Source organism: Gymnoscopelus braueri (genome assembly GCF_963280865.1).
Source record: "Gymnoscopelus braueri genome assembly, chromosome: 10".
Classification (NCBI taxonomy): Eukaryota; Metazoa; Chordata; class Actinopteri; order Myctophiformes; family Myctophidae; genus Gymnoscopelus; species Gymnoscopelus braueri.
In genome coordinates, this window is record NC_137611.1 from 18591548 (window position 1) to 18612586 (window position 21039).

Sequence of the window (21039 nt, forward strand, 5' to 3'; positions counted from 1 at the left end):
AAGTACCGGTATGAACGTACAATTCATCTTATTTGGTCTAGTCCTACCTTTTGAGAGACACATCTCTCATTAAAGTAGCGCAGATCTACATAATAGAATAGAATATAAATCCTTTATTGACCCCGAAGGTGTTATGGGATACCACAGTTGCTCTCACAAGTAAAACATAAACAAACCTCAAATGACAATTCTATATTCGTCAAATATAGAATACAAATACATTAAAGTGTACTCAATGACAATAATAATAGCAAAAGAATACTGCACGGCTGTACTGTATATCACACATCAGATTAAATGAATGCCCACTAAGGGAGGCTTTCAAAAGTTTAATGGCCACAGCCAGGAATGACCTACTGTGCTGCTCAGTGGTGCATTTTGGCATGAGTCTCTCACTGAATGTGCTCCTTCTGTTGACTAGCTCATCATGGAGAGGGTGGGAGACATTGTCCATGATGGCATGGAGCTTGGGCAGTCTGCTCCTCTCTGACACTATACTGCCAGAGAGTCCAACTCCACCCCCACAATGTCACTGGCCGCCTTATTCAGCTCTGCCCTCAGCCCGCTAGCCCAGCATGCCACATCAAACAGTAAGGCACTGTCCCTTCTTGTAAAGTGCATCTGTGTTTATTGTCAATGTGTACTCTCACTCTCACTCTCACTGCTTTCTCAGCTGGTCAGCAGTAAGGCACGCTGTAGAGGTCACAGACAGGGGAGGAAGGGTGGGGCCGTCAAGCGGAGGAGGACAGTCAGTCTGTCAGCTAGTTTGAGTAATATTTGACCAGGAGTATCAATCTCCTACTGACTCAAGTACTGGGGAGTACTTTGTCCATCACTGACAAGGATAATCAAACAACCAAACCAGGCTGAGAAGCATGAATTTTAGTCTTGTGTCACCAGTCCTTACACACTAAAGAGATCATTTAGGTCAGATTATATGTGAGGTTAAATGGAGAGCTGGCAAGTCAAAAGATGGAAAAAAACACTGTCAACACTCAACACATGTCCCCGGGTAGAAAGACTGCAAGTAATCTACTAGATACACCCTCAGATGATTTAGAAAAACCTGTTGAAAATGTTCAATCTTAGGTTGAAAGTTAAAATCCTGTTGGAAAGTTTTCAATCTACTATGTCCGTAGAAAAACAATACATAGTAAGGTACTCAGTGTTAATTTAACACAGAGTGTGTACTAATGGAACACAATGGTCCATTTGGTTCCAATTGCACTCAATTTTACAGAGTGGGCTCGGGCACAGTGATATTCTTTTATCTTCACATCTTATGTGGAACAGAAAACCAACCTTTTGGTCATGAAGAACTTCTTCGGGGCTCTGTTCAGCAGTATTGGCCTACGAAAGTAAACTTGAAGGTGTGAATGATGGTGGTGCGGTAGCTTCCTGTGAGGAAGTGAACAGTGTGAACACAACAGCGCCAACGCGGGTCATGCAAGTGTTCAATATCCTGCATCAACCTGGGTTATCTAAGCTGCATTTGTGTGATGCTCAGCGATTAACAGCTTATATGAACTTATTACCAGCTGTTTATTGTTGACATGGCAGCAGTGTGTCTGTGGGAGTCAAGACTGTCACTATACCACCCATCTGCTGGTGCTGAACTGCCTGGATCACAAAGTGGACACACACATGCCAGCACACACACACACACACACACGTCCACATGCACATTCGCACACCATGACCGACTAAATAGACACATCACAAACAGTAACATAAGATGCATTCAAAGTCATATTATGATATATTAACCACACTAAGTCTTTTGTCAATTAACGCTGACACATGTTTATTATGCATTATAGTCTGGTGTTTGTTTGTTTTCTCGTTATGTCTCGTGTCTATTGTTGATGTGTCTTAAAATCTATAAAGATCTATAAAAACCCTGCCATTTCTATTTTGGGGCATGTCATTATATATATATACATTTTTAACATCTCCAACATTTTCAAAAATTGCAGATGTCCAAGCTCACAATGCGTTACAATGTGGCATGTTGTGAGCTTATAGATTATGTTATATGTTTAAATAGGGCTTAAGTGTTTAATAGATTGCACATCCAGTTAGAAGACTTCTTAAGAAGCGCAGAGTGATGTGAACCATGAATGTGTGAGATGGTGGTGGTGGTGGTGGTGTGTGTGTGTGTGTGTGTGTGTGTGTGTGTGTGTGTGTGTGTGTGTGTGTGTGTGTGTGTGTGTGTGTGTGTGTGTGTGTGTGTGTGTGTGTGTGTGTGTGTGTGTGTGTGTGTGTGTGTGTGTGTGTGTGTGTGTGTGTGTGGTGGTGTGTGGTGTGTGTGTGTGTGTGTGTGTGTGTGTGTGTGTGTGAGAAAAAGAGAGTAGAGGGAGAGAGAGAGATCAAGCTTATATTCAGTAAACTAATGAGTGTGATTTGTCCAAGCTCATCCCCATGGTTACGAAGATGAGAGGAGCGAATGGAGGGCAATAAGACACTTAACAAGTAGGGCTCGATCATGGTTTGTCCAAAGCTGAGCTTACCTCAGTCCACCATGGGATTTATGGGAGAGCACAGGGAAACTGTCATTACAATGCGTCTGTGTTATTCAGCATGCAATAAATTAACCAGTAATTAATGGATTGATTAACAAGCATGTTTATACCGTCAGTGTTAGTGATTGGAATGCTAAAATCCCTCATTTGAAAATCTCCTCTAGATCTGACATCTCCAGAGGCTGCATTACATTAAAAGAATCTCATCTGCCAATTCAAAACACAGTCGTGATTAATATTCCACCAGTCGATGTGATCACTAATTAGCTTCATTAAGTCAATGACATCGCTTTAAGTTTATCATGGTGGCAGGTCTTGTCTGTGAGAGAAGGGCAGGCGGGTTGAGATTAGTGTGCGGTCTCTACTGCCCTCTGCTGTAGAATAATAAATTAGCACTCAAAATATTAGATGAATATTGAACTGAAATGAACATGTCCAAGGACGATGATTTATTTTGGCAACCATCAACGCATAGTTGCATATATCAGGGGCCAGGCATATTTTCTATTGTTTCTATTATTTGATGTAAAATGACAGCACTCAAACTCAGAGAACACGTGGAATAATCAATAATCCAAAAACTGAAATGGATCACACATCCATTTTTATTCTATTGTTTGATACTCTAGCACAGGGGTCTTCAACGTTTATCAGGCGAAGGACCCCCTAGCTGAGAGAGAGATTTAGCAGGGACCCCCTCTATAATGTATAAATTGTTTTTCAGTTAAACTTTTTTTTTTACTTGGTCTGCTCTTTTCTCTCTACACCTATATACCTCTTTGCCAAAAATAGCCGATCTGCAAGCTCACAACGCCTCGCAGCGCGAGGCGTTGTGAGCTTGTAGCTCTGCAATTTTTGGCTAAAGTTCTCCTCAGAAAAGGGATGCTATAGGGTTAAAGTGGTTAATGTAAAAAAGATTTGACGGCCCCCCTTGTAGTAACTCTGGGGACCCCCTAGGGGTCCCGGATCACCTGTTGAAGACCCCTGCTCTAGCAGGAGCCAAAGTGAAACAGCTGCTCACTTCTATCATTGTGATACCTACAGTACCAATAGTGATTTCCTATATTAAAATTGCCTAATAGGTCAGCCGTGGGTCAAGGTTGGGACTTGTGAGGCACACAGCTTCTCCAATCAAACTGTTCAGGGGTCTGCTATGACAATATAACTTGAGGAACCGAATAAAACAAGGCGCCACTTCTCCATTGAACTCAATGGAGGCGGCCGCCATTAGCGGTTATAGCCATTTGATGTGTTTAACACATCAAATGGCCATAACTTGGTGACCATTGCTCTGATCAGCGCAATATAGGACTAGGCCTGAAAAGCTAGTAAAATGCATTATTCCAAGGTCATTTATCTGTCCTCAATGGAAAACTATGGTCAAGGGCACGAGCAGCGATAAAATGTTAAGAAATTACATCTGTACACTTCATTGCATTGTCAAGGATGTTTCAATGTACACTGTGAAATCTTGAGTGTTAATTTAACTAAGAGTGTGCAGTTACCTTTTTACAGTGTAGTTATTCCGACCTGTCCCACATCTCAAATTTCATAAATGTGTCAGCAATGGAACACTGGAACCTTGAAACATACGACTCCTTTAGTAAAGTCAAATTTTATTGCGTTCTGATTCATAGAAGCATTTCATTTTTAGAAAATATACTCATTTTCAGGCCTGTGAAATCAGATCAAAACGGTCCCACTTAACTCAATACTTTTCACAGAGATGATAATGGTGAACACACAATACACACCCGTCTCTTGGTTTTCATCACCAGCATACACTAAAAGCGTACAACACATATCAAACTATAATGTTACCACAAAAGAACATGATTGTTAATTTGCTAAGGTTTTCACATCAGTTAGTGCAGTTAGCTGATTTATATTTAATATTTACACACTTCATTAGAATAAATACAAACTCACCCTTACAGTCGTGGTCACAGATTGTCAGTAAAAGACAGAGAAGATGAGAAAGACTATTGTCATTATTAAATACAATTCTGTACAAAGAAGTGCAGAGCAGCATACTTAAGAGACAATACTCTCTGTGTATACTGTGTGTGTGTGTGTGTGTGTGTGTGTGTGTGTGTGTGTGTGTGTGTGTCTAGGTAGTTATGCATATACTATAGGTATGAACCCCTCTTATCCACGAGTTTCCAGTGTCCCCATGAGGCCTTGCGTGAATTATGGGCATCACGTCATTCAATTCATTCGAGTGATCCGTGTCAGTCAATAATAATGTGGGAACACAACCTGACATAGGGCCATATTAGTCTGCCTTACTTCCCTACACGATCTCCCTCCACACAGCTGATTGAAATGAATGATCAATGGCTCTTTGACACTTGCTCTTAGCTGCAGCCCAACTCCTGTCCTGCGTTTCATTCTTACTGGCTGCTGTTGACACCTGAATTTCTGCATGGGAATTAAATGCTTGTTAAGTGACTTGATAATAAGCATTGATCATTAATTTGAATCAGCAGTGTGGAGGGGGCTCTTGTAGGTTAAGTAGGCAGACTAATATGACCCTTTTTTTCTGTCAGGTTGTGTTCCCACATTATTGTGGACTGATTTGATCCTTCTAATTAATTGAATGACTGACAACAGGAAGTGACCCCCTTTTCCCAAGTAAGCTCCTTGGGAAACTTGTGGATGGGGCGATCACACCGAGACACATCGCGACAGGCGTGAACCTTTCAGGAGCACCTTAGCAAACAGCAGCAGAAAGTGTTTTGCGCTGCCTGCTACAGTTGTACTTGACTCTCCACGCTGAAAGGTTGAGAATATTTAAACCTTTACGCGCATCTAAAAAAAGTGCTAGAAAAACAACGCAAGAGTGGAGCGCACACCAGAAGTGCCGTAATATACCATAGGAAAACGATGGTTTTGCTGACGATGTGTTTCTAGCGATGCATCTCAGTGTGATCGCCCTCTTACGCCTGAGAATAAACCAAATCAAGTGCAAAAAAATAAGGGGGGGGACAAAACATAAAGCATACAGTACCTGTACATGCATGTTCTGCAACAATTAACATGTACTGAAATAACCATTAGGTCAGGGATCAGATGAGTCCACACAGTTTTAAAAACTTGTTTCTGTCCAGTCCTGCGCTATCCAGTCCTCTCGTCCTTGCAAGCACCCGTCCATCCTCTGGTGTTGTCATAACGTGTCTTCGTCGCCATGTTGGGGACTCTTGTGGCCTGAAAACAAGCAGATAATGTTCAAATATATTTTTTCCTCCTCACCAACATGGAACTAGAAGATAAAAAATAAAATATCTTCACCCCAAAGGACCGCCCCCCCCATACCACTTACTGTAGATCTTTGGCATTTAAGTTTACATTAAAGGTTGATTTTATAACCATTAATGTCAAATTCCACAATGAGGCATTAACATAGGCCGAGATATTTAAATATAATTGCCTTTTATGCTGACATTTATGCATACCCCTATTATTTGCTTCACCTTGATAGTAATTGATCGGAGGGGATCAATTACTATCAACAGCTCTTTGACACATAACTCCGTAATTGGCAGCAATTTCTGCTGTGTCATCATTGTCCATTGAAGTCATCTGCCTTCAGGGGACATCGTCATGATTGCCAAATGGCACCGTGTCAAGGAGGGTGATGAGTCGGCTAAACGTGGATATCAATTTACCCCAGTAATAGAAAGCTGTATAAAAAAAAATGTATCCACTCCAATCAAGGTAAAAGTAATAAAGCCTCATTTAACCACTTAAACCCTATAGGCTCTATGCTTGGTCTGCTCCTTTTCCCCATCAGTCTACAGCAAACCTCATCGTGGAAAATAACACATCTTCAAGTTCACAACATGTTGCGACATGTAGCGACAGGCAAATACTGTACATATTTTCTTACTCCACTACAATTATTTGAAAACTTAGCAGTAACTTTGCAGATTTAGATTACAAAACATACGTTAACCAATTAAGCCCTATTTCATACCTCTGAAATTCAAAAACCGAGCTGCTATTTTTGAAAGACTTTGATTTATTTTTTTTACAAATTAATAAAGTACTTTTACTCCTGGTACTTTGTGTATAATTTAATGCCAATACTTTTGTACTTTTACTCTCTACATTTACTTTCTACATTGTGGTATTGCAACTTTTACTTAAAGACATAATATATAACTTTGCCCTGTGTTTACATACTGTAACACAATGCAGTACACACAATAACAATCAATACATGTTTTACCCATCATTTCCCTCTATGCCAGCAGTTGTCAGCCCTGCTGATATAGAGGGGAAAATATAAGTATCGTTTTGTTTTGTAAAAGCTCGGAGTTGGTCCACCACTGTCCTTGTATAACGGTCTTTTCACACGGTAACAGATACATACACCAGCTGCCTCCAGGGCAGTTCACAGATGTGTTTCTGTAGTAGGGGAAGAGGGGCGTTCTCACTGGGATTTTCTGATCTGAGGACCACTTCAGATCAGAGGTGTCTCGTTCCATGCCTGAAGGGAAGTGGAATGACACACACAGACAGGGAAGGGAAGGGGGGGGGCAAAGAATTGGAATGAAGCAGCCAATTAACACATGCCGTAGATTCTAGAATATTCTACAGGATGCTAGCAGTTTGGGCCGCTATGCAGCCCTCACACCTATGTCGCACCGCCGATCCGACCGATATGTCTGAGTCATAGTGTCGGGGGAGTACCCGCTGTACCCGTCTGTGTCCCTTTTGTGGCCATATGTCTGTTTCTGTCGGTCTACCTGTGTCCCTTTTATGCCCATACTGTATAATGGAATGCTCTGTATCTGTCAGTCCTTGTCCCTTTAATTCCCATAAATGGAGAGGAGATCCCTGATGTCATCAGTATATGCCCATATATTGGAATGCCCATATATGGGCATATTGGTTGGCTTGGCAATTTTGGACAACTGGATATTCGGACTACTTTTGAGAAGTGGGCCCTGGCCCAGACAAGGTTAAGAACCACTGCTGTAAACAATAACAGCAAGCAGGAGGATTCACAGACAATGACACGGGTTCAGACGTGCATGGCTGAATACAATGTACAAATTCATATCACACACACAGTGTAATATTGTACATACTTGACAGAATGTGCAGACATTGGCTCAGGGGCATGCAGTATGGACTAGGACATGCAGATCATTTCTCACACACACACACACACACACACACACACACACACACACACACACACACACACACACACACACACACACACACACACACACACACACACACACACACACACACACACACACACACACACACACACACACACACACACACACACACTCACTCTCACGCACGCACACACACATAATACATACCCATGTCACATGAGCTGGCTTTTCTGTTGTGATACGACTTTGCTGGAAATCCGTTAGCCCCTCCCTCTTCATCTGATAGATGAAGCAACCAGTATCATCATCATCATCACACATTATCATCCATTATTTGTATAATATGTCCTTAATGACATCAACAGCGCCATAATGTTTATCTTATGATCATCATTCATCTCTTTCATCATCATCATCATCACCATTCTTTTCTACTTCAGCTGCTCCTACAGCATTATTGCTGACATGAAATGCATTTTGGAAAAGCCCTTAATACCTTATTGGCCATTGCTCAAATACTAAAACGATCGAGGGATTGTCTGTATTTTTAGACCCAACATTTTGATCCCAAACAAGAAATCTAGAAAACTAATGGCTGGATGCACCGTATGCTCTCTGTAGGATGAACCTATCTATATCAACCCGACTCTCACAGTAAAACCACAGTATATTCTAAGTGTCAGTAAGTGTAAACAGTCTCATGCACGAATGTTAGGAGCGCGCCTGCGCGTAGGATTCACACGCATGCATTCTCCTCAATCGTGCCTGAGACTGTAGTGTGTATTACCGGAAGTGTTTTAGATGGTTTGAAAGAATATGCAGTGTTTTGGTGTTTGGTGTTAAGTAATGAAGACACAGACTGGATACACGACACGTGGATTCTAGTGTGAGAGTGGCACTAGAGTTTATAAACAGATTTGTGATATAGTTTTTCTATATTTTGCGGGTGAAGTATTCTTTTAAGCCCTATTTCTTTCTAGATGTTTCAAAGATTTTTCTAAATCTTCCAAGCTCACAATGCATTGCGATGCCTTGTGAGCTTGTAGATTGGCTATTTTTGGCAAAGAGGTTTGACGTAGAGGGAAAAAAAACAACCCTCCCCTCCTCCAACCTTAAATATATTGTATGATTATTATGATATTCCAGTCATACCTGGGGTGACAGTTGCCCCTGCCATCTCAAACACAGGCTTGGCAGAGGCGAGTGGCACGGAGTGCGGGCTTTCCATCTCGCTGGATCCCTCCTCTTCAATGACAGGAGCCGTGGAGCGTTCACTGGACGGAGTAGTACCAGGTGACATCTTGGGAGAGGCCTCCTCTGGGGGGGTCTTGTCTTTACTGGGCTGTGGGGGATGAGGGAGTGACGGTCACTGGGTTGGTTCAGTCGTTTGGGTTATTTCATGTGTGGGTTTTAGTGGTGGAAAAAGTACTCAAATTCTTTACTTAAGTAAAAGCACCAATACTGCAATATAGAAATACTCTGTTACAAGTAAAAGTCCAGAAGTACTTGAGTAAAAGTACAAAAGTATTGGCATCAAAATGTACTTAAAGTACCAAAAGTAAAAGTACTAAAATGTTTGAAAATAGCAGATCTACAAGCTCGCAACGTGTCGCATCACGACATGTTGCGAGCTTGTAGATCTGCTATTTTCAAATAGCCTATGTATAAAATAAGGCTGAAGTGGTTAATGTATGTTTCATAATATCATAATTTATATCTGCAAAGTAACTAAAGTTTAAAAAAATTTGTAGTGGAGTAAAAGTACAATATTTGCCTCTGAGGTGTAGTGGAGTAGAAGTAAAAGTATAGAAAATGGTACAGTACTTGAGTAAATGCACTTAGTTACTTTACACATCTGGTGGGTTTTAGAACTTTGAAGTTTGAACCAGAGGTGTTGTTGAAATAAGACGTGAAGAAAACGTATGCACCCTTTCAGCGGTACGAAATGTAGACCCATGCAGCGCGCACGGCCGCACGCACCTTATTTGGAAATGGAGGACGTTGTCCCTCCGGCCCAGTGGCTTTTGGCTTCTCTTCAAGTTGTCCTTCAGTTTGATCCTCCTCCCTCTCTGCTGCCTCTTCTATGAAGACAAACGGCCATGATTACAGCAAACGTTCAACACTAATCAGCAAAGAGTGAGGTGAGAGAAATGAGTGTGACGTGAATAAATGGACTTTATATTCTGGACGTTGGTGAAGCTGGGCCAGGTTGCAAGCATGTTTGTGGCTCTTGATTGCTAAACATTATCCAACTACATCCAGCAGATTTTTTTGGTTTGTTGTTAAAGCGTTGTATTCGGACTGACCAAAAAGACTCAATTGATTGGTTTACACGTACCATATAAAACCTCCCCAACCTGTAGGCCGTGAGAATAATGTAAAAACTACGTCATGGTATTTTTTCTTTAATAGTTTGACAAATGAGTTTTCATTGTGATGCAGATGAAAAGTATACTATAGTACGTTAGTTCCTTTGATTCAGGCCGGAACACAATCGATTGACTGATCATTAAAATAAACATTTTAATGAAAATGCACACGGCGCACACATCTGACCATCTGGTCAGATTCGGGATCAAGTGGGCCCTGATCCAGAAAATGTTGGGAACATCTGTAATAAACCACCTCACACAGTAAAATCCTCAGTGTTACTCCATTTGTACACTCTCAAGAGTTAAATTAACACTGAGGATTTGACTGTGTAGCGGTTTGCAGTAATAGCTTCTAATAAGGAAGCAATTTCATGCATGAAGGGCACAGAATCAACCAGTGAAGGAAGGCGCCGCACAGAGGAGGGACTGCTGGCATTCTGGGGGCCTGGATGCTGCTGTTGCACTGCCTGCCGACATGTGCATTCTGTACAGAGGGGTGGCCACATGAAAGCAATTCTCCCATACACACTCCCATAGAAGGAACACTTCCGCACGGCAACACAATCTCCAAGTGAAGCATCACGGAGCAAAGTAAACCGTTATTATTGAAAAGACCTTTCCTTTCCTCCTCCTCCTCCTCAAGCAGCCTGGAGACAAGTCATCCGTGGTTGTGTTGCTTCTTATTCAGATGACTGTAATCCTCTTGACTCTGGTTCAAGTGTCACTGCCAGGCTGCTAATATGAGATGTGATTGCATCATGCTATTGCTTTATTTTTCTTTCTTTTAACTCCCCCCTCCCTCTCTTCACGGGTTCCCTGTGCATTACAGAGTTGATGGGAAGATTTGACGTATGGCTGCTTTTGAAGCATGGCTGGATCTTGCCTCTGGCTATTTAATTGTACTGATCTTTAAATTCCCTGTGAGCCCTTGTCGTGTCTATGATCTATGGGCAAGGAAACTTTTGATCGTTACAGCGTGTACAATCAAAACTAACAAATAATGGGGTTCTCTTCGCGAATGTTTTAGCATAACATACTGAAGGGCATTCAGCAATCTTATGTACTGTAAAAAAACATCTGTGTTTTGTTCAATTCAAAACACACTTTTACAGGAAGACCATTGGCATTGAGTATTTGTCTTTTATTTCACATTGTACAGTATTTTTTATAGGTTTTATGTTTTTTTATGTCTTTTAAGGATTCTCCTGTCCTCTGATTTTGTGTTGGAATGATATCCAATTGAAACCAATTCCGAGGATTTTGCACGGTGACAAATAAAGTTTTCTATTTTTACTAAATGATCATATTTGGTACTATCTTACAGTACTACTATAGTGCTAGTGTAGTGCTTGTCCATATTGCAGTACCTAAGCTCTCCTGCAGGTGTCTCTGTCTCATCATGGCTAGGCTGGGCTTGCAGCACTGTGGTGGCGGCTCTGGCCTCTGGCCACAGGGAGCTCCACCGCCGCTGCCCTGTCTCTCATTCCTCTCCTCCTCTTCCTCCTCCTCCTCATCCTCCTCTTCCTCCTCTTCCTCCTCGTCCATTTGGGAGTCTGTCAGGGAGTCAGGGGCCAGGAGCACGATGCGCTCCTGACGGCCGGACTCCGCCTGTCTATCGACAGGGACGGCGACGTGTCCGTTGGTGCGCGCATCTGTCCGGATATCTGCTGCGGCCTGCCTGTCAGCGCTGCCGCCGGAAGGCCTGCCATCACAGATGCTGCTACTGTCAGAGTCCTCAATTTCAGCCCCGATACAGCTGTACACCATGCTGACCAGGTCTGTCGGCTGGCAAAGATGAGAGAGAGAGAAAGAGAGAGAAGGAGGAGGGGGGGGGGGGTAGATTAGGTTAGATCAGAAAGAAAAACAGAAAAACAGAGGGAGAGAGAGAGACAAACCAAGAGAACAAAAGACAGACTTGAGAAATGTGTGTTCTGCTCTTCAAACAACTCACACACACTGAGAGCAGCAGGCAGACAGTAGGTGGCAGCTTTACAGTGTGCTTGAATTGAGGAGCTCAGCTATTTTGATCTCTCTGTGGTTGTGGGACCAGACCCGACTTGTACGTCAGGAACAAAGTTATGTGTTTTGGGATAGGTGGGTTAGCCACAAAGTGCAATATCTGAAAGTTTAGTTTTCACTCTGGTGTGCTTTTCTCCAAGTCAAAACTTCAATCAATCAATCAAGCACTATGGGAATATTGTCCTAGTCACTGTAAAGCTGGCGAAAACTTCTGGGAACTCAGATTACTGTAAGGCCAACTCCTGTGATGCTCCAAGAACATTAAAACAAACATTATTTGCAAATATTGTTTGTTCCATCTGACTTTATACGCGGAATTACACTTTTCCGAACCTTTGGCCTGAGTGAGACCGCATTTTAAGAACAGGACTGAAAACAAAACGTGTTTAATAGAACACATGCAAGATGCGGTAGGCCCATGGTTATGGGCTATACCGTCACGTCATACCTGTCTCAGGATGAGGCAGGGGGGGCTGATACTTCGCACCCCATGCAGTGGTATGCCCTGCACGGCCCGAGGAGATGGCACGCTCCCATTGGCTCCTGGCATCGCGGGATCCACCTTTCCAGGATCCTTAGGGTGCTGAATCATCGAGTAAACGTTCTCCGAGGCGAAACTGGAAAGCACAAACAGACAAAGCCAGACATACAAAGAGAGAAAAGTGCTACCGTGTGAATCATAATTCTTCAACAACAACAACTGGTTCTCTGGTGTGCCTCAGAAAAGATGTGAAGGGAGCCTTGGGTAGAGGGAAGTAAGCCATTGGTACATCTTGCTCGCCCCTCGGAATGACTTCACTTCCTGTTTGACTGATGCTCTGCACGCCGCGGTTGTTGCCTGCACTGAATGTACCCATCTATGAGCACACACTGGCACCGACGTCAGTTTCTAAGCATAACTCCCTCGAGTGCTTTTATCTCTCCAATTTCAAGGCTGTATTTCCCTTTTTTTCCCCCCCACCTAGGTTTGCAGCCAAGAGTGCCTCCCGAGTGCTATTGTCTCGCCTCAGTTATTAATCTGTGGAAACCTCCATTTAATCTATGTTTGCTACATAGCGCAACATTCCCCCTTAGTTGCCCCTCTGGGTATGTTTTGGCGATAGTGCCATAAAGTATGAGCACCCAAAACATTTCTAGTCACGATTTAAAGGGAAAGTGAAAGTTGTATTTTTTGGGGGGGATGGCGGGAATATTACTAGCCGCTTAAATATGTATGAAGCAACACGGGCGGTGTTCATGTACCTCACTGGACTACTTAGACAACATCCACATTCTGTTCGCGCACCTTCATGCTACTTTCTCCCCCCCCCCCCCCAACACACGTACTCTGTGTCCTGACACGAGATGGTGGAGTTGCGGTTCTTGCGGAAGCCAGAAAAGATGGACAGCACGCTGCGTCTCTTCTTCCTCCTCAGAGACTGAGCCTGATGGAGGGATGACAGCTGACTGATAGGGAGAAGAAGAGACAAGCGGCGAGAAAAAGAGAGAGTGAGGAGGGGGCAGATGGAAAGAGAGGGATAGGGGCTCATAATGCCTAATTTATCATCCGTCGTACAACGTTGCGGTGTGACGTGGCGTTGTGAGCTTGTAGACCATGCTCACTTCTGGAGAAGATCCATTTGACCGAAACTTTGAATCTGCAATAAACAAGTGGGAGCGTAATACCAGTGTGCAGACCTTATTTTATTTATGATGATCCTTTAACACATTGAGTGCAATCGCGTCAATCTACGCGAACCTACTTAATTGCGCAGCGTGCCAGTCGCGTAAATTTACGCGAAATGGTATATATAATTTTTTTTACTCACAGGTTCACATTTCATTGTAGGCCTCGTTCGCTACGACACATTTCATTGTAGCACCACCGGAAACGGAATTATCCGGGATCCGGAAATTCCGGATCCCATCCGCCTCCACTAAAGCGGAAACTAAATGTCCATTTTCTCTGTTGTTGTTTTTCTCATCGCTGATCGCTGTTTAGATGAAACCGCTGTAGCTTCAAGATGGCGGATCGCAGATCGAAGCGGTTTTCGCTGTGCGTTTCACACAGATCCCCTGTGTGTTTACAAACAGTTGAACGCGCGATTTTAACGGATTTAGCGATGTCTGTAGCGACGTGAAAACAACAAAAAAACAACAATAAATCGCTGGCACTGGTGAGTACATTATGATATTAAACTCTGGCATGGAATGTGTTAATTGTCCTGCACCTGGACACTGAAGCAAATGTGAATCCACTATCTACTACACATTTTACTGTGTATGGATTGTCTACTGGTAAAAGACAGTTTCTCTTAATCACAGACTATTTAATTGTAGCGAACGTATGCAAGGAAACAGTGAAGTTCAGCATTATAAAATGACATTGCTGCACCCCAGGGCAGTTAGGATATCCTCCTCTGTCTCTGATGTCCAGAATAGCTGCCCCCTATGCTTACATGTCATACTGATGTACAACCCCAAGGATAATTAAGTGGAAACACTGGACAAGGTGACTACTACAGGGCCCAGGCCTTCTGGAGATGCAGCTTAATGATTTCATCACCCTAGGAGAGTTCAAAGCCCTGATGAAAAACTGTAATTGCTATTCCTAAGCAAGATTTCAGCATGTATCTGCCATCCCTTGTCTGTCTAAACGTGCTCTATTTTCCTTAATTGTTCCGTATCTATTTTTGACATGCTGTATTTTATCTTTTTGTATCATTGTAATGGTGGGCCAGGTCTCCCTTGATAAAGACATTTAATATCAAGGGACTTCCTGTTAAATAAATATACAGTATCATCATTCAAAGCTACTTCTTGTGGACTATCAGGTTTATGAACAACCAAGCTTGGGAAAAATAAGCTTGGGAAACACTAATATTCTTCTTTATTTCTTTGTTATTGTTTATAAGTTATTATTATTGCTGCTATAATGTCTGAGGAACCATAACAAAATAGTGTTACTCCTGTGTACTGATACTCCAATGTGTGGCTCTATGTACTGATACTCCAAAGTGGATCTGGGACTTCATGTGGCCAACCATGATGTCACTCATCTATGACGTATGACTCCAAATTTGGCGAAGGTTTCAGCCCAAAATTAGCCCCATTGACTTCCATTGTAAAATTAAATATTTAAAAACATGTGTGTGTGTGTGTGTGTGTGTGTGTGTGTGTGTGTGTGCTTCTGTGGCCTACTGTGCACAAGAAGGTCGGCAGCAGGATTAGCCGCGGAAACACAGACAGACACAACACTGACACATCGATGACATTATCTAGTCTAATAAAGAAAAAAAAAGGAAAGACAAAGAAACCCTGGGCTGTCTGTGGGAACGACTAGTGCTGCTGGTGTTCTAGCCTACAGGGGAGTTAATTGGCATCCCAGGTCCCTGATTAGACAGCTAGCATGACAAGCTGCATACAATTAACTCCCAAGTGGGATAGAAAATCAGACAATGAATTATGCATGTGTAAAAAAAAACTATGAAATATGAGTATATAGTTACTTGACATATATACTGTACAGTAAATACATTATAGTAAGACTTTATGATATTAGTTTATGGTAATACCTGTCTGGCAGGACTCTCTTGGTGTAGAAATCAGGCAATCCATCCTCTATCAGATTGACTACTCCATTCTCTGAACCATGCTCAAGCTGGCAGGCACGTGCACACACGCACACACACACACACACACACACACACACACACACACACACACACACGCACGTACACACACAGGGGGGACATAAAAGGATTATGATGATCAGTGCCACCATGTCACTGAGGCTGAAAGTCTGACAAGGACTATTATCATTTCAAATGGCCTTCTGGCAGGACTGGATCCCCTGCTAATATAAGAGTCTATTTGTACAACATTAGAGGAGTCTATTTGTGAAACGAGAGGAGTATCCTTGTAAAACGATAGAGGAGTCTATATTTTGTGAAACAATACAGGAGTCTATTTGTATAATGATAGACTATATTTGTGTAACAATAGAGGACTCTATTTGTGAAACGATAGAAGAGTCTATTTGTACAGTATAGTGATAGAGGAGCACATTTGTAATACAATTTCTCATCATTGTTGCTAACTAAATGAGATTTGTACTGACTTCATAATAGGCTGCCCCCAAAGCACCATCAAAGAGTTATAGCATTTGAGTCATGTTGTCAACGCTATATCTTTGCACGTTACAAAGGGAATTATTTTTGGAAAGAGCCGCTGCACTTCAAACAAGATGAATAGCAGAAGTTCTCAGTATGGAGTGGATCAGACATAAGAGAGAGAGAAACAGAGAAATCAGCTTTAGCTGAAAGCACTCTGATTAACCAGTTCACACTTTCACATCCATGCCCTACTAAGCTTGTGTGCAGAGTCGAACGGATTAGACTTTTACCGTGGAGTGCCAGGTCACATGTGGGGCCGGAAACTGACTATATTTAGTAGCAACACTGGCGCGATAACTAATGACTCCCTCATTAAAAAACAACGTAGGCATTGGGATGGAGGAATAGAGCATTGACATCATTCCAAATCCAAACCCTGCCCTCCAATGTGTCACTAAACATCTTAAGTGGATTTCAACTTTACCTTACTCTGGAGGCAAAAAGAAAATGATGAGAGACCACATAAAAAATGCAGAGTGAGCTACAACCCGGGACTTAATGTACTGAATAAAACAATATTGTAACCAATCTCCAGTGGTTGGAAGTCTCCTTATTGGAAGTAGTCTCCTTACTGTTCTTTTGATACATTTTGACCCTATAGTCAGGTAGGACTGGTTGACAATGTCCATACAGTTATTTGAAGCAGATAGCACACCAGATTGTACACTGGATGGACATTGTAGCAATTCTCTCTCTCTCTCTAGGAACGGTTTAGCCATTTCGACCAAAAGAGGGTGAAAAAGCAGTTCCCTGGTCCATCATGACCCCCCCCCCCCCCCGCCTCCTGCTGTAGATCACACTGAGGCAATTTGAAGGCCACTCACAGAATCGAAGGGCGGGTGTCCCATCCTGTGTCTCCGCGGCGGACGTGGCCTGATGTGGGTCACGTGACGCAAGGGCGAACCGTTGGTGGGGAGGGTGGATAGACACTCCCACGACACCGAGCGGGACAGGGGGGTGGCGAGGGCTGGTGCAGTGGGGGTTGGCGAAGAGCTTGGGTCATCACCTAGACCTAGGAGGAGACAAACGAACCACTTGGGAAACATTTTCTCAATGTTGCTTTCTTTGCATAATACTCTCTACATCCACCAGGCTTAAGGGCAATCCACTTTCGATCCAATAAATGCAGAAAATTTAAAGTGAAGCTCCAAATTCATTTACTTAGGGACAGGCACTTACTCTCTATTATTCCTTTATAAATCAAATATGAGTGCCGTTTTACAGGCACAATATTTCAATGTCACTTTTGAAGCAAATCCATTTCCCTCCTCCGTTGACTGAATAGAAAGTCAATTGACCCCAACCCTGCTATCAGCCTGCGACTGTTAATGTAATGTGCAGCGTGAGCACTCCCGGAGCTTTTAGCGGCCTCTCAACCTTTATTTCTTCCTTTTTGTAAATGCCGTGGTACTCACTCAGTCGCGTTGAGACGGGACGAATCCTTCTGGTTCTCGAGCTGCGCTTCTTGATGGCCATGGTATCCTATCGATAACAGCAAATGACAAATCAGAGGTCACATCATGCTGCAAAAGTTTTTTTTTTATCAACTCTCTTCACCCCTTTCACATTGGCCCCCCCTATTTTGCCCATGTCATTTGTAGGCCAAAAGTTTCTGAATATTTCAGAGAATTACAAAACTTTGCACAATGTTCTAAAACTTCTGTCTTCAACAGGGGGTCTGCGACCCCTAGGGGGTCCGCGGAGGTACTGCAGGGGGTCCGCGAAATTGTTGTTTGATTAAACAATATTTTTTTTCCCCAAAATGTCAAATTGTCTTTAAACATAACATGAATCCATAGCAAACAGATACATGGAGGCACAATGCACAATAACATGGTATGTTTATACATATTTTGAAGAGAATTTTTATTTTGCACACCTACTGGGGCAGGTGCGTAGGAGCAGGCAATATAAAACACAATTGTACATAAATATACAATATATGTGGTAGCCCCCACTACCCTACAAGGTAGGGGGTCCCTGCTCCATCTCCCCATCAGTTTGGGGGTCCCTGGCCTGAAAAGGTTGAAGACCCCTGTTCTAAAATACAGATCTTCAAGCTCTCGAGAGTGTAGATCATACATAGTGTAGTCAATAGGGCTTTAGTGGTTAACCTGTATTATTCTCATCTTTATTTTTCCCTTTTATTGTATCCAGTATTATCAATTGTTATTCTGCGGAGCATGCCACACCAACATTTCAGTGAGTGACTTTAAGTGCAGGAGCATAGGATACCACAGTAGAAAAGGTACAAATGTCAGTATTTGAATAAATGTCATGCTTTGCAAGCACTAACCAAATAGATCAATTAAGAAATCAACTTAAGGATCATTACATTAGCTTATGCGTTTGTTATGAACCCTCACTCCAGGCACACTTACTATGCCTAGGTTGACACCCAGGTCCTCATCGGGGAAATCCAGAGACTCCGCTATCCTGGATGGCCTCATGGTGCGTCTGCCAGTCCCCACGTCATCCCACCGCTTTGCCTGTGACACATGCCGGAGCTGACGCAACACACACACACACACACACACACACACACAGAATACCATCAGAAACTACACCTTTTCAGGCATTTCAACAGCATCTCGGAGGAACAGCCTGTCCCTTCCTTGCACCCGAGAAATGTCTATACAAAGCAAAGAAACAAAATAGATTTTCGCGATTATAAAAGCACACAGCAAGCCTGATAGAGGACAAAGTGTCATTGCAGTAAAAACAGCAGAGACAGGACATGCCATGATGACGGCATGACTTGAATGCAAACCCAGAGGAGAGAAATGCAGAGCTTGATCTCCCCAAGTCTGTCAGTTATTTTTAAAAAAATGCTTTTTTGCAAGGGGGAGGATGTGAAGTGTCTAATAAAGGTGTTGTGGCTGACAAATCCCTTCTTCAGCCTGTCTATCTGTGTTCCTCTGCATCTGCGGAGGTGACTACAAAACGTTATTATGTCTTTTAGTTGAATTTTTTGTCAATAGCCACCGTCGTACGACCTCGCAGGGTTCGAATTCTAAAAGTAACAAAGCAGGGAGGAGCATTTTCTTGAGCACATTTTCGTAACGACTTAACAACAAAAAGCTAAAATAGCCGATCTTCTAAGGCAGAGACATGGATTTCCCCCCACCCCCCGCAACTCGAACCCTGTTGTGTGCCTGCGCTGAGGTGGCAGGTGTTAAATCTTTCAGTTTAAGATCGGTTCTTTTTTTAAAGAGCCACCACAAGTATAAATTAGGCTTCATAATAAGCTAGCGCAGCTAACACAATATTATCCACAAGGAGTATCAAAGCTTAAAAGGCAGTCTGGGGCTTAGCCATATTCATTAGAATATTGGATGATGAATTTCGATGATTTTGGCATCTGAACTAATTTACAGCATCTCCTTCAAACACAAGCAGGTTCTGTGAGCCCTTTGAATCAATAATTCCAAGGCATGTTTGATTTTCAGTGTGACAGAAACAGAGATCCAACAAAGTAATTTGAACACATTTCTTTCAATATCATAATGCAAACTTGAATATTAATTCTGCAAAATGCAAACATTTTAGTTTGGAACCAAATTCATTTGAACACTATATGGACACATTTATTTTCTATTAGATAAATTCAGCACACAGCTGAAGCTTTCCATAGTGGTAATGCTTTACAGTTTGCACCTCAATTTTAACCACTTAAGCCCGATGATATTGTATGATGAATATTAGTGACATCAGCCAATCTACAAGCTCACGACGTGTCACGATGTGAATTTGTAGATCTGCTATCGGTTAACCATGTAGGCCAGTAAGTTCATACACAATTGAGCAAAACCGCAAAGGCCCAGAGAATTGCCAGATTGTCATTCTCCTCACAGCTGCTCATTTTATGACAGTTCACATACATTTTATACTATCAACCATTAAAACGGAATGTGGCACAAGATCTTTCCTCGATATACTGTACAGCGGCTATTCTACTCCGTTCAAAATCAATAACCATTAAATCTTCCCGTTTGGCAATGATGCCAGCTTTTGTCCAGGTCCTGAAATGCAGCTGGCACAACTGAGGTCCAGCCAGGTTGTAAAGATATTGGCCAGGAGCCTGCAGTGGCTCAAACCCACTGGCCTGCAGAGTCAAGGCATGACTAGAATGCATTCTCTCCACTGATGGAGCCTTTATTACGATAAAGCCTGCAAGGCTACAAAGAGGCAAAAAAAGTCATTTTCTTCAAGAATACTGCATGCTGAGGCATTCCTGCTTTTTATTAGAGCATAGAATAGACGGAGGTAGAGGTAGGAGAGTGCTCTGAGAGGTATGCGATACAGACCGAGCTCTATTCAAGCCAAGGACACCACACTTTGCGTGGCACGGACACTGGCTTGGCTCAGTCTCCATGCAGGGATCCCCATTATCATCGTTTTTTTTTGGTAGAGTTTGAATCCCTTCATCTGCTCCACTCCATTCTGTAGGTACCAGTAAAACCTCTCCCTCGTTCAAGCCATTTGTAAGCCCAGACATTGCTTTGCTCTTCAGCTGAGAAAAATTGTCAATTTGACCATGTAGAGAAATAAAGCTTTGTTGCACAAAAGATCAAACTAGTGCTTGTATTCAAATCCTAAATCGAGACCATGACCACAATTTTGTTGGTCTGACATAATAATGAGTGCTCACAATTTACATAATTTCTCTTCTCCAAAATATTCAAAAAGAAATAGTGAATTATTTATGAATTAAGTACAATTCGGTACAAACAGAAAAAGCTTAGTACTGCTACTGATGATGAGACAATTATGAGATAGGCCAGGCCTATAACAGTGCATATGTACAGTATATGATGTCTGTATTCAAAAGTATTTG

General features: G+C 42.5%; 1 protein-coding gene across 1 annotated transcript in view; it reads right to left on the bottom strand.

The window, feature by feature from the left end:
* Nucleotides 1-1336: 1336 nt before the first annotated feature.
* carmil3 (capping protein regulator and myosin 1 linker 3) overlaps nucleotides 1337-21039 on the bottom strand; it is a gene marked incomplete at both ends in the record, with an annotated part of 98021 nt that continues 78318 nt past the window's right edge. Inside the window, 11 exons of the mRNA XM_080439752.1 lie at nucleotides 1337-1398; nucleotides 8810-8999; nucleotides 9638-9738; nucleotides 11397-11529; nucleotides 11611-11814; nucleotides 12497-12665; nucleotides 13375-13494; nucleotides 15603-15682; nucleotides 17027-17214; nucleotides 17618-17684; nucleotides 18584-18709. Coding sequence (XP_080295878.1) covers nucleotides 1337-1398; nucleotides 8810-8999; nucleotides 9638-9738; nucleotides 11397-11529; nucleotides 11611-11814; nucleotides 12497-12665; nucleotides 13375-13494; nucleotides 15603-15682; nucleotides 17027-17214; nucleotides 17618-17684; nucleotides 18584-18709 — 1440 coding nt within the window. The remainder of the gene's footprint in view (nucleotides 1399-8809; nucleotides 9000-9637; nucleotides 9739-11396; nucleotides 11530-11610; nucleotides 11815-12496; nucleotides 12666-13374; nucleotides 13495-15602; nucleotides 15683-17026; nucleotides 17215-17617; nucleotides 17685-18583; nucleotides 18710-21039) is intronic.